The 19358-nt window shown below is 35.5% G+C and overlaps 1 protein-coding gene across 2 annotated transcripts in view; it reads right to left on the reverse strand.

Annotated features, from left to right (window-relative positions):
* The window catches only part of CNTLN (centlein), a 352494-nt gene that overhangs the window by 94364 nt on the left and 238772 nt on the right, over window positions 1–19358 (reverse strand). For both annotated transcript variants that reach the window (XM_003822610.6, XM_008976184.5), the window contains exons 14-15: window positions 13837–13928; window positions 7016–7551 (exon numbers count right to left, since the gene is read on the reverse strand). In XM_003822610.6, the coding sequence (XP_003822658.3) occupies window positions 7016–7551; window positions 13837–13928 (628 nt within the window). The remainder of the gene's footprint in view (window positions 1–7015; window positions 7552–13836; window positions 13929–19358) is intronic.

A 19358-nucleotide genomic window follows, 5' to 3' on the forward strand; every position in this document is an offset into this window, starting at 1 on the left:
TCCATAGCGCTGCCCATTTTCTATTGATGCGTCTTTTTATATAATTTGTAGATGATCTTTAAATCTTCTGGATATTAGTCCTTTACCTTCTTTATGTGTTGTAAATACCTTTTTCTGGTTAGTCATTTGACTTTTAACTCTTTTTGTATATCTGTTATTATACAGATGTTTAAAGTTCTATTAACGCTTTTTCATATCTGGCTCTGTATTTTCATCTCTTGCTTAAGTATACTTCCTAGAGATGCTCCAAAGTTATAAACAAGTAATCTTGTAATTTCATGTAATACTTTAAAAATTTTCATTGTTTCATTAAACCTCTAATCTAGGCCAAGCACAATGGCTTACACCTGTAATCCAAATACTTTCTGAGGCCAAGGCAGGAGGATCACTTGAGACCAGAAGTTCAAAACCAGCCTAGGCAATGTAGCAAGATCTCATCTCTACAAAAAATTTGAAAAATTAGCCAGGCATGGTAGCACATGCTGTAGTCTCAGCTCCTAAGGAGACTGAGGTAGAAGGTAGCTCGAGCTCAGGAAGTCGAGGATGCAGTGAGCCATGATTGTGCCACAGCACTCCAGCCTGGGAAACAGAGCTTGACTCCACGTCATTAAAAAAAAAAATCTCTATATGGATTTTGCTTTAATGCACCATACTACATTAGGTAGTCAGACAATGAATATTATTTAACGATTCAAGAAATGTATTTGTTCACTTATTCTTCACAGTCTGCTATGTATATAGTCTGGTCATCCATCAAAAACTTAACAACATGAAAGGAACTCTACTACTTTATCCTAAGATACTGTGTCAAGAGACTAACTATATGCAAAGTTCTATGGAATCTAGATCTACAGTAACCTAGGAATAAAATGCTAGGAACCTAAAGCAAGATTGCTATTTTCAGAAAGTACAGACAAACCTATTTTTGATCAATTTAGTGGAGAACACAGAAGAATCAGGACTTCAATGAGGATCAAATGAAATGTATAGGTCATTAAAAAATAGCAGTATAAAAATTTCCAAGATTAAAAATCTTTGCAATCATAAAACTAATGGTTCTACTAACTCTACTGAAAAAAATCTGGGTAGAATTTAAATCAGCTTGAAAAACAAATAATTTTAGCTGAAACAAGTTTATGAAGAGATGTTCATGGAACCTTTGTGTGTGGAATCTATAAACAGCAACAAAATGCAGGCCTAAAAAAGACCTGTACTCACAATTTGAAAAATAAATCTTTGTCATGTGAGACTACACTGTTTGATTGCAGAATTTTTCATATTCTTGACCACAACTGGGAATGAATGAATGAATTAACATATACATTTCACACATACATACAAATATGCTGAGGATGGCGTAAGGGGTGTTTCAGATAGCCAAAAAAAATGATTCCTTTTAATAATAATAAACATACAGTACTGAACATGTTTTGTTCTATTTTAATGTTCTATCCTATTTCTTTCTCACAACGTATATATGAATATGATCCTATCATTATGCCTATTTTATGGATAATGAAATTGAAGCATAGACAGGTCAAATAGCATGCCTATAGTCACACAGCTAGAGGATGAGAGTTAGTATTTGAACAAAAGTAGTTTGGTAACAGATTCCATGTTCCTAATCCCTAAGATATACTCTAAATAATGGTACAGTTGGCCAGGCACAGTGGCTCACGCCTTCAATCCCAGCACTTTGGGAGGCCGAGGCAGGCAGATCACGAGGTCAGGAGTTCGAGACCAGCCTGGCCAACATGGTGAAACCTCATCTCTAGTAAAGATACAAAAAATTAGCCGGGCATTGTGGTGTGCGCCGGTATTCCCAGCTACGCAGGAGGCTGAGGCAGGAGAATCGCTTGAACCTGGGAGGTGGAGATTGCAGTGAGCCGAGACCACGCCATTGCACTCCAGCCTGGGTGACAGGGTAAGACTCCATCTCAAAAAAATAAATAAATAAATAATGGTAGAGTTGTGTTGGGAAGAAAAAATATGTTTCTTTTATCCAACTTATGTTCTTGGCTGAGACACCGTAAAAAATGCAGATTAGCAAAAGAAAACCAAACAAATATATTTAATATAAGTTTTACATGACAAGGGAGCCTTCATAAGGAAATGAGGACCCGAAGAAATGGTTACATGCAAGGTTTGATGAAAAATAGAAAGTCATGGGAAAATGTGATAAGACAAAAGAGTATGAGCTAAGCATAGTAAACTGGGGGACACTTAGTGTGGCTGTTCATTCAGATTCATCTTGGTGTTCCTCTGTCTTTTGAGATAAGGACGTTCCTTTCCTCTGGTATAAGGAAGCCACCTCTCACGTGAGGATCTTATAATCTGTTTCAGGGGAGAAGGTCACAGAGTCATTCTAGCACCTGCCATTTTTCAAATTCCTTCAACTATATTTTGGGAGGAGTATGTCCTGAACCCCATCAGTTGTTATCATCTGTTTACAAAAGGTGGTAATGTGAGTGAATATGCTGCTTTATAAAATGGAAGGAAGATGGAAAGGGCTTTAGCACTAAGGTCGAAAACTTTAAAAGGATCAAAATGCCATATTCCTGAAGCAAAAAGAAAAAGAAAAGTCAAAGAGCATCAGTTTCTTGTAAAATAATTTTGAATGAGAATAAAATGCACTAGTAGGGAGAGACATGAAGTCAGACAGGCTAAATACATAGAATCATGAAAGTTTATGTTGTGTTTGAGAAATGTGACCAGGCAATTAAATAAATAACTTAATGATAAGAGAAAATAGAAGTAGAAAGTATGACTGTAGGGATGGAAAAAAATGATTTTCCCTCTAAGTTCTCATTTGAGACCCCTGTAACAAAAGACAGATTAACAAGTGAAAAACAAGTATATTAACCTGTGTATCACACATATAATACATGGGACAACGTGGAAGTGAGTAGCTCAAAGAGGTGGCTTAGAACTCCAGTTTATATAGCATCTTCAGCAAAGAACAACAACTATTTAAAGAAGTGATAAGGGAAAGGAAAGGACTTGCGTCCCAAGGAACAGCAAATTGTAGGAAGGCAAATATGTGGAAAACTAATGGTAGATGAAGGCTAGTTGGTAAAATGTGTTAACGTAGCTTCCTCTGGTGCTACCTCCAGGCTCACTAGGGACTCGAGTTGTCTCCAGTGATTAGTTTTTATCCCTTTTTGGCAGAGAGGGAAGAAGGAATACCTTTGTAAATGTATGTACTGCTTTTAGCGGGAGATAAGAGAGCTTTTCTTGTAACTGCTTTTTCTGAACTGGCTTCAGTTTGAAGTAATTCTTATGCCAAAATTGCTTATTTTGGTATGGCACGTTTTGCAACCCTTTATAATCTCCTCAATAAATTCTTATTTCTCTGCTTCTGAAACCATGCCTCAAAGAGTTAAAGAAACCAATGATAAACAGAAATTCTTGAGTTTGCAGGTAGCAAATAAAAAAGAAACAACTTAATGAAACCCCCTCTGCTTATGAGATAAAAGAACTAGCTGAAATCAGTTGACACCAATGTGGCTGACTGGAGTCTGCACAGAATGAGCTTGCTGATGTCACAGACTGAAATTCCACTGCATGTTTCATACTATCCCAGAATTGCATATGCAACTTATGATAGCATGAAGAGATAACCACTCAAGGACTTTGCAGATCTCCCCTTTCCTTTCACCAATCACCTATTAATCTCAGAATTCCCCCTCCCCCCATCACTTTCTAAAAATACTGCTTTGAAGCCAGCCTGGGAGACAGATTTGAGCTTGACACTCCTGTCTCCTTGTGAGTCAACTTGCAATATAAAGCTTTTCTTTTCTCAAAAACCCAGTGTCATAGTATTGACTTCTAGCATAAGGCAACGAGCCCCTTTTATTCAATAACACTACAAACTTCACTTCTCTTTCTTTAATTTGCTTGGAATACTGAAATTCTATTTTTCTTCTTGAAGATATAAACACCTCCTCCTGATAAAACCCATCACTGAAAAGGCATGCTCTTGTAAATACTATTCAACTATGGGAAATAAATACTGAGAAGGTGATAATCATATGATATAGTATTTTATATATACAAAATTATATATATACATACCATTTTTTTCAATATCCAAGTAACTCTTATATTTTTGTCTATAAAAATCTAAAAGAAGGAATCTTCTGAAGTCCCTAAAGCTCTATTGCAAGAATTTCTAGCCGTTTGAGAATTCTTTGCAGCTGAGTAACTCTTGAAGGCATTCTGTCAGGCAGGAAACGTAACACTAATCATGGTGTAAAATTGAGTTTTACTGCTAAATAACACAAATGACAATCCTATATTTTAAGAGATATTGTATGATATGTCTCTCAAAGCATGTGACCTTGTGCACATGCACTAATGTCAGAGGTGTTTGAAACAGAGCAACTCCATCTTGAATAGGTGCTGGGTAAAATAGGGCTCAGATCTGCCGGGAGGCATTCCCAGTAAGTTAGGCAATCTAAGTCACGGGATGAGATAGGAAGTCGGCACAAGATACAGGTCATAAAGACCTTGCTGATGAAACAGCTTGCAGTAAAGAAGCCGGCGAAAACCCACCAAAACCAAGAAGACAGTGATCAGAGTGACCTCTGGTCATCCTCGCTGCTATTCTCCCACCAGTGCCATGACAGTTTACCAATGCCATGGCAACGTCAGGAAGTTACCCTATATGGTCTAAAAAGGGGAGGCATGAATAATCCACTCCTTGTTTAGCATATAGTCAGGAAATAACCATAAAAATGGGCAACCGCAGCCCCTGGGGACTGCTCTGCCATTCTTTTATTCCTTTACTTTCTCAGTAAATTTGCTTTCACTTTACTCTATGGACTTGCCTCAAATTCTTTCTTGCGTGAGATCCAAGAACCCTCTCTTGGGGTCTGAATTGGGACCTCTTTCTGGAAACACTAATATGATAAAATTTAAAAAGTATATTAGTGAATTACCTAACTATTGATTATTTATTCATACATACATATTTGCACATAAGTAAATGGCACCACTTTATTTTGAATAGTGTGGTAGTACCAAGTGGTTAAGATAGAATTAGTAGCTAGCACTAGAATTTCCTTGAAGACATAGAGGAATAATGAGATATGAAGATAACGCTTAGTGGGTGTGAAGTAAGTTTTTACCTCTAATTGCTATTGAGAGAAGGAAAGAAGAACCTCGGTAACACCGAGATGGGAATGCAGATTTGGTCCTTTGGCCTTTCCTTCATGAATATGTTTTTTGAGTTTCTTTAACAGCCTGAGGACAAGGGGCTTGAGTAGATGATGTTTAAAAACAGTGTTTTTCAAACTTGTCTGCACATTGGATTCAACAGGGAAACTTGAAAAAATACTTAGGCCTGTATCCCACTCCAAAGGTTATAATTTAATTTGTCTGGGGTGTGACCTAACCTTTGGAATTTTTATAAAACCTCCAGGTGCTTCTAATATGCAAACAAGTTTGGGGACCACATTTTAAGGTAATTTTCAGTTCTAGGTCTGTGATTAGGAAAAGTATCCGGAGGCATCCCAAATCTAAAACAGAATCACAATTAGGGATTTAAAAACAAAACAAAATTAAAAACTAGGGAAAATCAAGGACATATGTCATTATAAAACAAGGCAGAATTTTTAAAATTATGGCAAATTGGGCAATTTGTTAGCAATTATGGCAACACTGAACTTCCCTACTGTCTAGATGTAAAAAAGAGGTGTTCTATCATTCGTCTTTGTGGTTTTGTTACAAGAAAGGGTCCTGATCCAGACCCCAAGAGAGGCTTCTTGGATCTCGCACAAGAAGGAATTCAGGGCGAGTCCACAGTGCAAAGTGAAAGCAGGTTTTTTAAGAAAGTAAAGGAATAAAAGAATGGCTACTCCATAGACAGAGTAGCCCTGAGGGGTGCTGGTTGCCCATTTTTATGGTTATTTCTTGACGATATGCTAAACTAGGGGTGTATTATTCATGCCTCCCCTTTTTAGACCACATAGGGTAACTTGCTGATGTTGCCATGGTATTTGTAAACTGTCATGGCACTGGTGCGAGTGTAGCAGTGAAGACAACCAGAGATCACTCTTGTGGCCACCTTGGTTTTGGTGGGTTTTGGCTGGCTCCTCTACTGTAACCTGTTTTATCAGCAAGGTCTTTATGACCTTTGTTTTGTACTGATCTCCCATCTCATTCTGTGACTTAGAATGCCTTAACCATCTGGAAATGCAGCCCGGTAGGTTTCAGCCTCATTTTACCCAGCTCCTATTCAAGATGGAGTTGCTCTGGTTCACAGGCCTCTGACAGTTTTACTGATGTGTTTCAAGTGCATATATGAATGTATAGCCAGGGGTAAGAGAAAGAAGCATTATAGATTTTTAGTATCCTCCTGTTGCTGTTCACTAGGGGTACATATCTTAAGAGTAGGAATCTTTAGAGCTATAACTTTAAGGAACTAATTTTTAACCACCATTCAATTAAAGTTAATACAATGACTTCGCATAATACATACATAAAATAATTAGTGAAGATGGTTCTTAATTTAAAGGATGTTAAACAGCTTGTAGACATCTGGTAACAAGCTGAAATGGGTCATTCAAAATTTATCTAACTAAATTAAGGGGGAAAATTGTTTCTCCTCCCAGGTTGGTATGTCACAAGATAACTAAACCGACTTAGTAGGCTTGCCTGGGAATCCTTAGCTGTCAGTGGTGAATATGCAAAGGGCCAGCAAATTAAATCAACCTGCCAAACTGTCAGTTTCAAGCCTCATGACTGCATGAAAATAGCATCACTGAAAGAAATCAAGCATTGCCTTCTTTTGGGTTTCCTGGCACCTATTCAAGTACTCATGCAGTTGTGGCTAATTTTGCATGCAAATTTCAGTCAATAAGCTCAGAACAAGACCTCCCAAGATATTTCAAAGGATCTGACGGTATTTTTTCTGAATACCAAATCGACAGTAGTTGAAATTCAATCTCCATTTGCTAGTGCTTTACATATGCACAGTGTCCCCACCACAGAGCTAAGTTAATGAGAGCCTTACCTGCTTTCACTCACATCCTCCCAGCCGTCCTTGCTGAGGTTCTCAAACACATTGCTCATAACCTTGATGGAGTGATTGAGAACAGTGTGGTGACGACCCACAGAGCAATTTTTCTTCGCGGCTTTAAATTTAACCTTGGTCATAGTTGTCTTACAATCATACCGTCCAGATCTCACTTCCATAGTGGCCATCTCGGATTTAGCTTTGTCTGCTGACTGGTGTGATTTCTCCATTGGGTTGATCAGCTCTTCATTTTCATTTCTCAATGCATTAGCTTCTGCCACTTGTCTCCTCAGGGAAGTGACTTCTGTCTCCAGCTCACTGATTTTTACTTGAAGTTGAGTATTTTCTTTTTCTACATCTTTACTCCCCTTTATTATCTGTTCTAGCTCTTTTTCTCTGGTCTCTGTATCTTCTTGTTGCTGTTTTAAGAGGGATTTCAGAAAATCATTTTCTTTCATTAATTTTTTATTCCCTTCTTTTAATTTTCTCGACCTTTTCTCAAAAGACTTCAGCCGATTTTCCAACTCAATGACCTAAAGGAAAGAGTTTATTCTTTTAAGAATCCAAAAACCATAATCTACTATACTTTATTATCATTTCTAACTTATGAAATAAAAATTACATTTAGCACAAGGACAAAATAAATATAAAGTACTTAATTTCTAGATAATTCTAAGGCAGTGCAGGTGAATACATTCAAAAATGCAATAATGTATCTGTTGAATAAAGGACAGACGGTAAAAGAAGGTAAAATTCTACACAGTGACAGAACTAAGTATGCTAATAAACTGCAGTGTCTTCTGAGATCATAAGTGCCTTGGCTATATATTCTATTCATTGTGGAAAAAATATTTCAGAGAAAAATAATATACACAAATGTCTAAAAGTAGATAAACTGTAATAATAAATAACTTTTTTTCAATATTCGACAATCATATGAAAAAGGAATGACAATATTAAGTAATCTACTGAGGCTGCTTTTTTTCTAAATTAGAAAAATGTAATTTTACTAGTCATGCGGTCCTCAGTTTATGTGATAAGGGAACAGTTTACTAAATAATAAAGTCTAACAATTTTAAATTATAATGATTTCAAGGTTGCACATAAATGAAAATTTTCCCATTTATCTCAATAAACAATGCTTGTGTTATAGGACATAGCAATGGCAACACACATTTCTTAATCTTAAGGAATTTTAAAATTATTTGAAAAGACCAACACCTGCATACATAAACCTAATAAAGGATATAATCTAAGTATCATAAGTCTGGGCAATTAATTCTAATTCATAATTTCAAACATTTCATGGAGGAGTTGACTTACATTTAGATCTTATTAATAATAAGTGTTATTGTTTGTAAAGTACATTTTACTATTTACAAAATAGTTTCAAAAACATGATCAACATGATCTCTTCTGACCATCTCAAAACGTGAGGTACGTAGAACCAACAATTATCTTTCCAGACAGGAAAGAGAGGTTCTGAAAACTTAAATTTCACAGAGGTAAACTTTTCTGGGATTCAACTGGGATCCAAATTCAGGATTTTGTGCCCTTCCCACTATTCAACAAGGCATATGAGAAAGAAAAATTACTCAGACGTGTATGGAAAATGAACAAAAATTTGGAGTCAAGAAAAAACTGGAAACAAGCAAAACAATCTAAATGACTGAAAAAGTATATGAACTCATTTTTACTTTTAAAACAAAATTCTTCAAAGAGAAACATGTTTGATATACTGACAACTCCAATGGTCTGAATACTTGTGTCCCTCACAAAATTCATATGTTGAAACCTGTTCACTAGTTTGATGGCATGATGAGGTGGCGCCTTTGGAAGGTGATTGGATCATGAGGGTGGGGCCCTCATGAATGGGATTAGTGCTATTATAAGAGACCCCAGAAGCTAGCTAGCTCCTTAGACCATGTGAGGACACAGCAAGAAGGCACCATCTATGAACCAGAAAGAGAGTCCTCACAAGACACTGAATCTCAGATCTTGGACACTTGGATCTTGGACAACAAATTTCTATTGTTTATAATCCTCTCAGTTTTAGCATTTTTTATAGCCGACTGAAGAGACTAAGACAACAACCAATGATTCAAAATAATAATATTCCAGAAATATACAAGATAAAACATACATATTCTTAACACTTTCCAGTTTACTAAACTTTACTTGTAATAGTGAAGATGTAAATTGTTTCCTAAACATGAATTTCAGTCATGTCTGATTTACACATCCTTCTATATTACCCCTTTTTTTTTAATGTTCAACCTCTTTCATTTAAATCAACATTAATTTACTAAGTGACTACACTATCCCGGGGCATGGGTATTTCTCAACACAGTACGAAGAATCTCACCTAATTTTAATCACTTCTATTCCATGGTATGATATATTAACCTACTATTGGACCTATGTCCTAAAAGGACCTACTCATGACCTGGAATAAAGGTATCTGAAAAATTTTGTCTCAAACTATTGCAGACTTCTGCATATTTCTGTGAAAGAGATTGTATTGTTCCTTCTCAATGTAAACACTTTATTGGGGAGCTGATTAATGTGACAAAAAATACAGTGTTCAAGAAAAAAATCTATGCCAGAATCCTTTTTACTTTTTCCAAATCACTCTACCTCTAAATTTTATTGAAGGAGTTTTAATCACTGCCCAAATCAGCATACTTTTCATAAATATATTTTAAAATACTTTTGCATATTAAATTCCAAAGGGGAGTGAGTAAAACATACTCTATTTTTTAAATATATATTTGATGCAAGTAAGTAATTACACTTCCTTTGAGTCAAGATCTCACTTTATTGCCCAGGCTGGAGTGCCATGGCTCGATCATGGTTTTTCAGCCTTGACCTCCTGGGCTCAAGTGATCCTCCCACCTTAGCCTCCCAAGGAGCTGGGACCAGAGGCATGCACCATCACACTTGGCTAATTTTTTATTTTTTGTAGAGATGGGGTCGCATTGTGTTGCCTTGATTGGTCCACATTTTTTTTTAAACAGTGACTTTGGTGATACAAAAATATTATTAAGAAGCAGTATGTTTTAGGGGAAATAGAATTTTGAATCAGGTCTATATCTCACTTCCAACTCTACTTGCTTTAGCTGGTAAAATATTTAAGTTATTTTACCTTTAGTTTCCTCATCTGTGAAATGAGGATAGTAATACCTACACCTTGCAGTTTTGTTGGGAGTATTAAATGTGATCATAAACCATAACTCCTGACAGACAGTAAGTAGTAAACAATTTATTATCATTATCATTATTACTGTTTCTATTATCATTCACCTTAACATCTACCTAATAAAACTGCTGTAACTAAAATATAATTACTTGTGCTGAATAGTCTGAATTAGCCATTAAATCAGCTGTATATTTCAATTAAATTATGTTATAAACAAATATAACAAATAAACATCTTAAATTTGAGATTCCAATTCTGGAAATTAGCATTTTTTTTCTGTTGACTGAAATCCATTTAAGTTTGGGGACAACTCATTAAAATTTTACAAACGTTGGGGCTCAGAATACAACACACCAAAGTATGCCACTTTGGCTTGCCAAGTACCTTGAATTGAAGGTCACTGGAAGTGCCTCAGAAGCAAGATCTCCTGCCCTCCTGTCACCCACCCTTTTTTCTCCCCTAAAGGAAGTCATATCAAACATAATTCCTCTTCCCTAAGGCAGGTCATACAAACTAGAACTCCTCTCCCCAAAAGCAAGCCATAAAACCAAGAAAGGTCACTTTCTCCTTTCTCAGTTCTGCCTTGAAGACTTTCATTCCAGAGGGGTCCTGTCCTATACCCAGGGAGGAAGGAAGTCTACACAGAGGGCAAGAAGAATCTGAGCAGATAGGCCTTGCTTGGTTTGCCCCTCCTTAGCCTATTACCATAGACATATCCTTTTGTACAGATACATTTCTGCATGGCTATCCTTTCTTTATCAAACCTAAGCACATAAATAGACAGTTTTCTCTGGGTCTTTGTTTTTGAAGCGTCCTGTGGCACATAAAACTTTGATTAAATAAATGTTATATATTTCTCGTGTTAACCTGCCTTTTATTATAGGAGTGTCAACTGTGGCCCTTATGATAGGTGAGGAAAGATGCCACAACTTTCCACCCCTATATACATACCAATTGAAGATGCCTGTGGTTTTAAGGTCTGTTAACTTCCTAATATGAATGTATGTTTAATCATGAGAACTGGTCAAAATTATTCAAATTTAAAATGGAGGACAAATAACAAAACAGAGACACTACTTCTAAACATTTTGAAAAGGGAAAATCCATAGCACTTATTGAAGTGTTATTCAAGGTATACTCTCAAAAATTGTTAAACTGATTTTAATCCTTCAAAAAGAGAAAAGTAAATTTTAATACGTATTTGAGAATGAAAGTCCGGGGAACTGTTAAAAGTATTCAGTTTGTGGGTTATAATTCAGCTCAAGCCCATATTTTCTTATAGTACTGAACATTTAAAATAATATACCAAATACATGGCTCTTTTCAGGCCGGGTGCGGTGGCTCATGCCTGTAATCCCAGCACTTTGGGAGGCTGAGACAGGCAGATTACTTGAACCCAGGAGTTCGAGACCAGCCTGGCCAACATGGTGAAACCTCATCTCTACAAAAAACACAAAAATTAGCCAGGCATAGTGGCGCACACTTGTAGTCCCAGTTACTTGGGAGACTGAGGCACGAGAATCGCTTGAACCTGGGAGGCGGAGGTTGCAGTGAGCCAACACTGCCCACTGTACTCCAGCCTAGGCGACAGAGCAAGACTCTGTCTCCAAAAAAAAAAAAAAAAAAAAAAAAAAAGGGGCTCTTTTCAAAACTGAAATAAAATGCCTGATATTATGAAGCTATGAAATGTGTATATTAGTTTGCTAGGTTTGCCATAATAAAGTATAACAGAGTAGGTGACTTAAACAACAGAAATTTATTTTCTCACATTCCTGGAGTCTAGAAGTCCAAGATCAAGGTGTCAGCAGGGTTGGTTTCTTCTGAAGCCTTTCTCCTTGGCTTGTAAATGGCTATCTTTTCCCTGTGTCTTCACATGGACTTCCCTCTGTATTTGTCTGTATTCTAATTTCCTTTTTTTAAATAAAGACACTGGTCATGTTGAATTAGGGATCACCCCAATAGCCTTACTTTAACTTAATTACCTCTTTAATGACCCTATCTCCAAATAAAGCCACATTCTGAGATAATACAGCTTAGGACTCTTAATATATATAAATGTGGGGGACAGAACACAATTCTGCCAATAACAATGTGAAATGTTAATATATTATTTTCAAAATAATCTGCATATATGTTTCATTTCTACTATATACAAATATTGTTTTCATCTTATTACTATTTTTAAAATTTATTTTGAGTGAGTGTCATATATAACCTTTTAAAATAATGAAACTCAAACATGAGGAATTAACTTGTGCTTGATAAAACTACATTAGGTAAATATAAAAAATAGTGTATCAACTTGACATATGGTACAATGAAAATAATTTATATTGGTTGCTTAGGTCTTAAAATGGATGTCTGGATCTACTATTGTAGCATTCATTTATGGCAGATGGAATGAAATAATGGCTATCTTCAGGGTTTCCACCCTAAGGCAAGAAACAGTAGCATAGTATTACATATCCATAGATACAAAAATTGTATAAAACCTGGCAAATAAAAATATTGTTCTGAGAAAAAGATGATAAGCTAGTGTGAACTGTATGACATCCTAGCTGGTAGTGCATAGATTAATTCAATTAATCATTTTACCTAAAGATAAATGAATGTAAGCATTTCTAGTTCTCTGTGTTACTATGTTAACTTGATATGTGTCATTCAGTAATAATGAGATGACAGCCTTTGTGACCTGACAAGTGTTAGAAGTATGAACAATCACATCATCTGCTGTAAATCACTAGATTTCCTACAAGTCAATTCAGAGATGCAACAATATATAAGTAACTATGTTAATATTTTTGGTTATATATTTCTACATTTTCAGCTTTATCTAAGTATTAAGGTTCTGTAAAAAACTAAAATCAATCTAATATAGCCAAATGACAATCACAAGAACAAACTATTTAAAGATTATTTTCTTTATAACAAAGTGTTAATAATCAGATCCACTTAATTGAACTTGATAACAATGTATTTATTTATAAAAATGCAAATTAAGTATAAAATTATAAAGGTAAATATTAATATTTTAAAACAGTATCTTACTATTAACGATAGACATGTTATAATATGACAAAGGTTTATATGGGTGATCTTATTAAAACATAAAATGCTGTACTAAATCATACTCGTATAAATTTTTATCTAAAATGAGATGAGTCACATATATTTTCATGTTTAACATTAAAACTATAAACATATTACCATTTTACTGTGGTAAAACTATAACTATGCTCAGCATTTTAGATCAAATATTATAAATCTCTATATTTGTGGAAGTACAGCAGAGTCTTATTAAAATATATTTTAAAGTAAGTTATAACTAACAAACACATATAGTCTACATTTCTGTAATTTCTATTTTTCTCATTCTCTCCATTTCACCTTTTGAAAATAATGTTAATCTATGTCAATGGAAGCACAAGTGTTTACACATTTATTTCACTAACATTGATTTTTTTTACCCCATTTTGGCAAGCCAATGATTTTGAATTATGAATTTAAATTAAGGATTCACACAAGGTTTACATTTACAAGCCCTCATTTTAAAATATAATCCTTTATGTTAAAATTCAGATTTAACTTGCTCAGCTCAATATCTTAAAGATTAGACTACCTTCTGTAATGTCTGCTCCAACATTTCTTTTTCATTCTTCTCTGGAGTACTCCTCTTGACCTCATCATCTTCACCAGATCTAAAGAGCTGTTCTGGTAGAGAATAAATAATATATTATGATACCACATGTACTGCTGAAATACTGTCCTGTCATTTTAAGAAAAAGGGTTCTATGGTTTTTCAACTGTTAATAATCTAGGCTATTTTCTTGTCAAGTATTTGGCCAGTAACTAAACAATGACCCTTTTCAAGATTTTTAGCAACATAATTATGTATCTTTGTAGTGCCACCTTTTTTTTTTTTTTTTTTTTTTTTTTGCAGTATAAGATTTTTCAAAAGTACAATAGATCTTCAGGTTAACAATGCTACACTTTTATTCCTATTTTCATTCTTTTGTAGACTATTCCCCCTTTGCCTTAAAAGCAGAATTCATTGCCTTTTTATCTACACAGTCACTACTAGTTTTGTTCTCTGGATCTTGTTCCCTGCCAGGAGGATCACAGTGATTGCTGAACAAAGCAAACAGTAACAGAATTAGGGTGGATTGAAATCCTAACACCCCCTACCACAACCTTTTTTTCAAGTGAAAGATCACGCACTGGGTGAGGTAAACCATACAAATCACTCTTCTAGAAATACTGTGACTTCATAACAAATAGAAAGCTAGGTATATGGATGAGGTTATAGCTACAAATCATTCCTACACTAGCTATACATTTGACTGCCAAAACCTTTTCAACCAAGCCAAAACCTACAAGTAACTTAACAACCTTAAAGAAAAAACAAAGTCATAAAACTTCAGTTAATACTAAAATCAAAATATATCAAATCCTATAAACAGCTTTTTTCTTATCAGATAAATTACTATGACAAATTTTACTAACATTTTCTTAGTGAATTAATTCTGGAATATAACATTTCTTAAGGAATAAAAAGGGGACAAAAAAGAATATATAAAACTAAAAGGAAATATATCTGTGTTAGCCTGAGATTATTTTGCTTTAAAGTATGCTTGGCTGCTGTAGGTCAGTGTAAAACTTTGATTTCTCAACAAAGGAAAAAGAAAACAATATTATTCTCTGTAGAGTAGAAATCCTCCTGGTATAAACAGTGACTAACAAGTTTGTTAGAGTGAATTACGCATTTCTTTTGTCTTTGAAAAATGACATACCCAATTAAAACTTCTGTACTTATGAAATAAATAGAACAGTATCCTAAGGATAATAAAAGCTAGGATAGGTAGAATTTGCCACCTGGGGAATAAGTACCTTTACCTTGATAATAATCTATCAGTTCCCAAGTTTCTTCTTCTAGTCCCCTAACACCATGGTGCTGAATTCATTTACAACAATCTTTCAGCAGTATAGAAATAATATGCAAATACAATTCATCCTTTCTAGTTATTTAAATATCTGTTATACTTCTGAGTGAAATATTTCATCTTAAAAATAATAATTCTATATTCAAAGAGCATGGGATGCCAACAATAGCTAAACACTTCCAATAAAATAAATGGTGAAGACTGATTTAAAAATGAATTTGTGTGCTGCTTGTTTGCTCCTGGATGTGTGTGAGGTCCACTGGTAGATTGGCTAACCGTGTTCACCTGTACTTATCTGCTGACGTTTGTTTCTCCCCTTCACCGGTTTATACGGAACGCTCAAGAAGATAAGGTCATGCCATGGAAAGAAACAAGGATCCAATTTTCTGGCCCTTGATTCTCTTTCTCTTCAAGGATCTCAGGATTTGGGAAATAAACCAACAAGACCTAGTTAGAAATACACACTCCTATTTCTTTCCTATGGGAGATGTGAGCATACGCTTCAGTTTACTGGAGATTTATTTTTGATATTTTAGTTTTAAATGCTTTACTTTTACTAATATAAACATTCATTCTAATGTACATTCTTTCTCAGGAGTTTCTTCTCTCCATTTTTTCTTTTTCTCACTAACCTTTAATTTTGCTTATTCATAGCTATTTAAGAGCTTAGTATATTCTATTTTCCATATTTTTTCTTTTAATCCTCTTGGCTTAAATAATTAATATAAAGTTTTCTGCAATCTTTTACTTTGTATTCTTTTAGATTCTTTCTTTTAATTAATTTAACAAATGATTTGAAAAATCTATTATCATTGTTTTTTCCCTGATCTTAATATGAAGCTTCATACAAAAAGTTTCTTAAAGGTCTGTTTGTGATTATATCAATTTGAGGGATTAAGAAAGGAAAATAGTTATCAACTTATTGTATGGGCAATTTCCTAAAAAATATTGCTATTTTTATTTCACTTTTAGGAAAAGAAAATGAGAATCATAGTGGGTAGGTTTTACTTCAGAAGGTACTTGTGATACAATAAGAAACACATACAGTCGTTCCTGTTCCAGGGACCTTCCTGGGATACCTAAATCCAACCATGCTCAAGTCCCTGATGTAGCATTTGCAAATAACCTATGCACATCCTCCTGTATAGTTTAAATAATCTCTATATTACTTATAATAACTAATACAATGTAAATGCTAAGTAAATATTGTTACACTACATTGTTTAGGGAATAACAAGATAAAAAGTCTATACATGTTCAATACAGATACAATTTTTTTTCAAATATTTTTGATCTGCAGTTGGTTGAATCCAGGGATGTGGAACCCGTGGATACAGAGGGCCCACTGTATTTGGATTTTGTCCCCAGTTCCTGAAACACAGTTTCTAAAACCTTTGGAATTTCTTGAGTAATAGGACCATCTTTTGTTATTATAAGCAAAGCATAACAAGCTCCTTTCAACCATACCAGAGTTTATGCTTAATAAGATGATTCCTGGTGAGCCCCTAGATAGGTTCAAGATGAGGACTGGCTGCAAGAGGAGGCAACCATGTGATTAGATGGTTTTAACATCCAGCCCCACCACCAGGCCTCTGCAGAGCGGAGAAGAAATGGAGATTGAATTCAGTCACCAATGGCCAATGATTGAATCAATGATGGCTACTTAATGGAAGCTCCATAAAAAACTCTGTGGAGTTTGGAGAAATTCCAAGTTGGTGAGCACACTGAGGTGCTGAAGGTGGCATGCTCAGAAAGGACATGAAAGCTTCCTGTTCCTTCCTCCATACCATGAACTATGCAACTCTTCTATTTGGCTGTTCCTGAGTTGTATCCTCTATAATAAACAAGCAATAGTAAATGGAAAACTTTTTTGAGCCATTCTAGCAAATTAACAAATCTGAGGAAGGGCTCCTGGGAACCCCCAATTTAAACTCAGTTGGTCAGAAATACAGGTGGAAACCTGGGACTTGTGACTGGGATCTAAAATGGAGGCAGTCCTGTGGGACACAGCCCTTAATCTGTAGGGTCTGCACTAATTCTAAGTAGCTAGAATTGAACTGAATGGCCCAATTGGAGTTTGGAGAAGCAATGAGTTAGTTGTTGGGTGGAAGAAAAAAACCTATAAAATTGGTGTCAGAAGTATTGTGAGTAAAAATAACTCTGAACACTGTTTCAGATAAGTGAATTGGGGATAAATAGGTAATAATCAGCAAGACCTGCCATGAAAAAGTTTTTGGTTTTTGTGTTAATTAAAAATTGTTGTCTTAGGCAAAATAAAGTCAGATCAGCCAACTATAATTAGAACCCATCTCCTCTGAGAAGTAACCATAAGCCAATGAAAACTGAAGTCCCATTTCTGATGAATGAAATGGCAAGAAATAAATCCTGTTTCTGATGAGTAGGAGAGAATTTCAATCATTTGATATGACTGTTATACTTGGCACCTCTTTCTGGAGACCTAGACCATCCCCTTTGAGTTTACCTGGGCAGGAGGCCTGGGAAGAATCTATTCAATCAGTGAAAATTCAAAGACAATTAGCCCATTTTTGTTACCAGCCACAAATATTCTAAAAAGGAAGTTACCAGGATGATGTAAGTATCTTTTTCTAGGACGAGAGGTAGGAAAACAGAAGGATAAGTAGTTTTTTTTTTCATTTAATTTATTGTAAATTACACCCAATAAATAGGCTTCCTTGCCTTAAAAATAAAATGTCTTTAAGCTGGGGACTTGATGGACTCGATCCTATTAGCTCGCTGGATGAATCAGGGGAATTTGAACGTGCTATCTTTAATTCCTCTAGCTAGCTTGAAAGCCATGTGTAACACCCTCTTTTTATTTTATGCTATTCCTTAAGCCCACACTTTTAAAATATTTTAGACTGTTTATTTTCTACTTCCAAGTGCTTCATTATATTTTAATTTCGATCTTTATACTTAAATGAATTAGCTTTGTGAAGTTTAACATTGTAACTGTGTTTCTGACTTCATATAAATTTCATGTTATGGGCCGGGCAAGGTGGCTCACGCCTGTAATCCCAGTACTTTGGGAGGCCGAGACAGGCGGATCACGAGGTCAGGAGATCGAGACCATCCTGGCTAACACGGTGAAACCCTATCTCTACAAAAATACAAAAAAATTAGCCGGGCATGGTGGCAGGCGCCTGTAGTCCCAGCTACTCGGGAGGCTGATGCAGGAGAATGGCGTGAACCCAGGAGGCAGAGCTTGCAGTGGGCCGAGATCGCGCCACTGCACTCCAGCCTGGGTGACAGAACGAGGCTCCATCTCAAAAAAAAAAAAAAAAAAAAACTCATGTTACGAATTACTTCTTGCAATTAACTTTTGTTTCAATTTACTTTGATAGTTCTCTATATTCCTAATACTCCTTTGGCTTGTTTTAAAAATAATTTTTTTAATTTTAAAATTCCCATTTTTTTTTTTTTAAGACAGGGTCCTGCTGTATCACCCAGGTTGGAATGCAGTGGCGCGATCTCGGCTCACTGTAACCTCCGCCTCCAGGGCTCAAGTGATCCTCCGGCCTCAGCGACCCAAGTAGCTGGGAGTACAAGTGTGTGCCACCACACCCAACTTTTTTTTTTTGGTAGAGACAGGGTTGCCCAGGCTGGTCTCAAATTCCTGGATTCAAACGATTCACCTGCCTCAGCCTCTCAAAATCTTGGGATTACAGTGTGAGCCACAGTGCCATGTTGGTAACAACTACAAAGAAGCATGACTTTAAGCATAACAGAAGCAACCAAAAACTGTGTATAAATCATTTATATAGATATATTTGTGTGTGTATATACATATACGTACAATGCATATGTTTTATATAATATTTTATATATTTATATATGTTGAGGGTACAAACAAAGAGAACAGAAAAAGGCTTTAGATAGGAGGTCACACCCCAATTCTGTTGTTAAAGATGAGGAGGTCTTTTCTACATGGAACCTGCAAGAAAGGAATACAGTACTGTGTACACTGGTCCAGAGGTATTAAACGCTAAAGCACTTTTGGGGTTTTATTTTGCTGATTTTTCAGTTCCAGGGAGGAAAAAATAATGCTAAACATATGAAAGATAAGGCTAATGAGGTAGGCAGGGGCTAATTTTCAGTGGGATAAACGAATTTGGGCTTTATTTTGCTATTAGCAGAAGTCACTAAATAAGAGAATAAGATCAGAAATATTAACACACCAAGA

Source organism: Pan paniscus, chromosome 11, assembly GCF_029289425.2.
Source record: "Pan paniscus chromosome 11, NHGRI_mPanPan1-v2.0_pri, whole genome shotgun sequence".
Taxonomy (NCBI): Eukaryota; Metazoa; Chordata; class Mammalia; order Primates; family Hominidae; genus Pan; species Pan paniscus.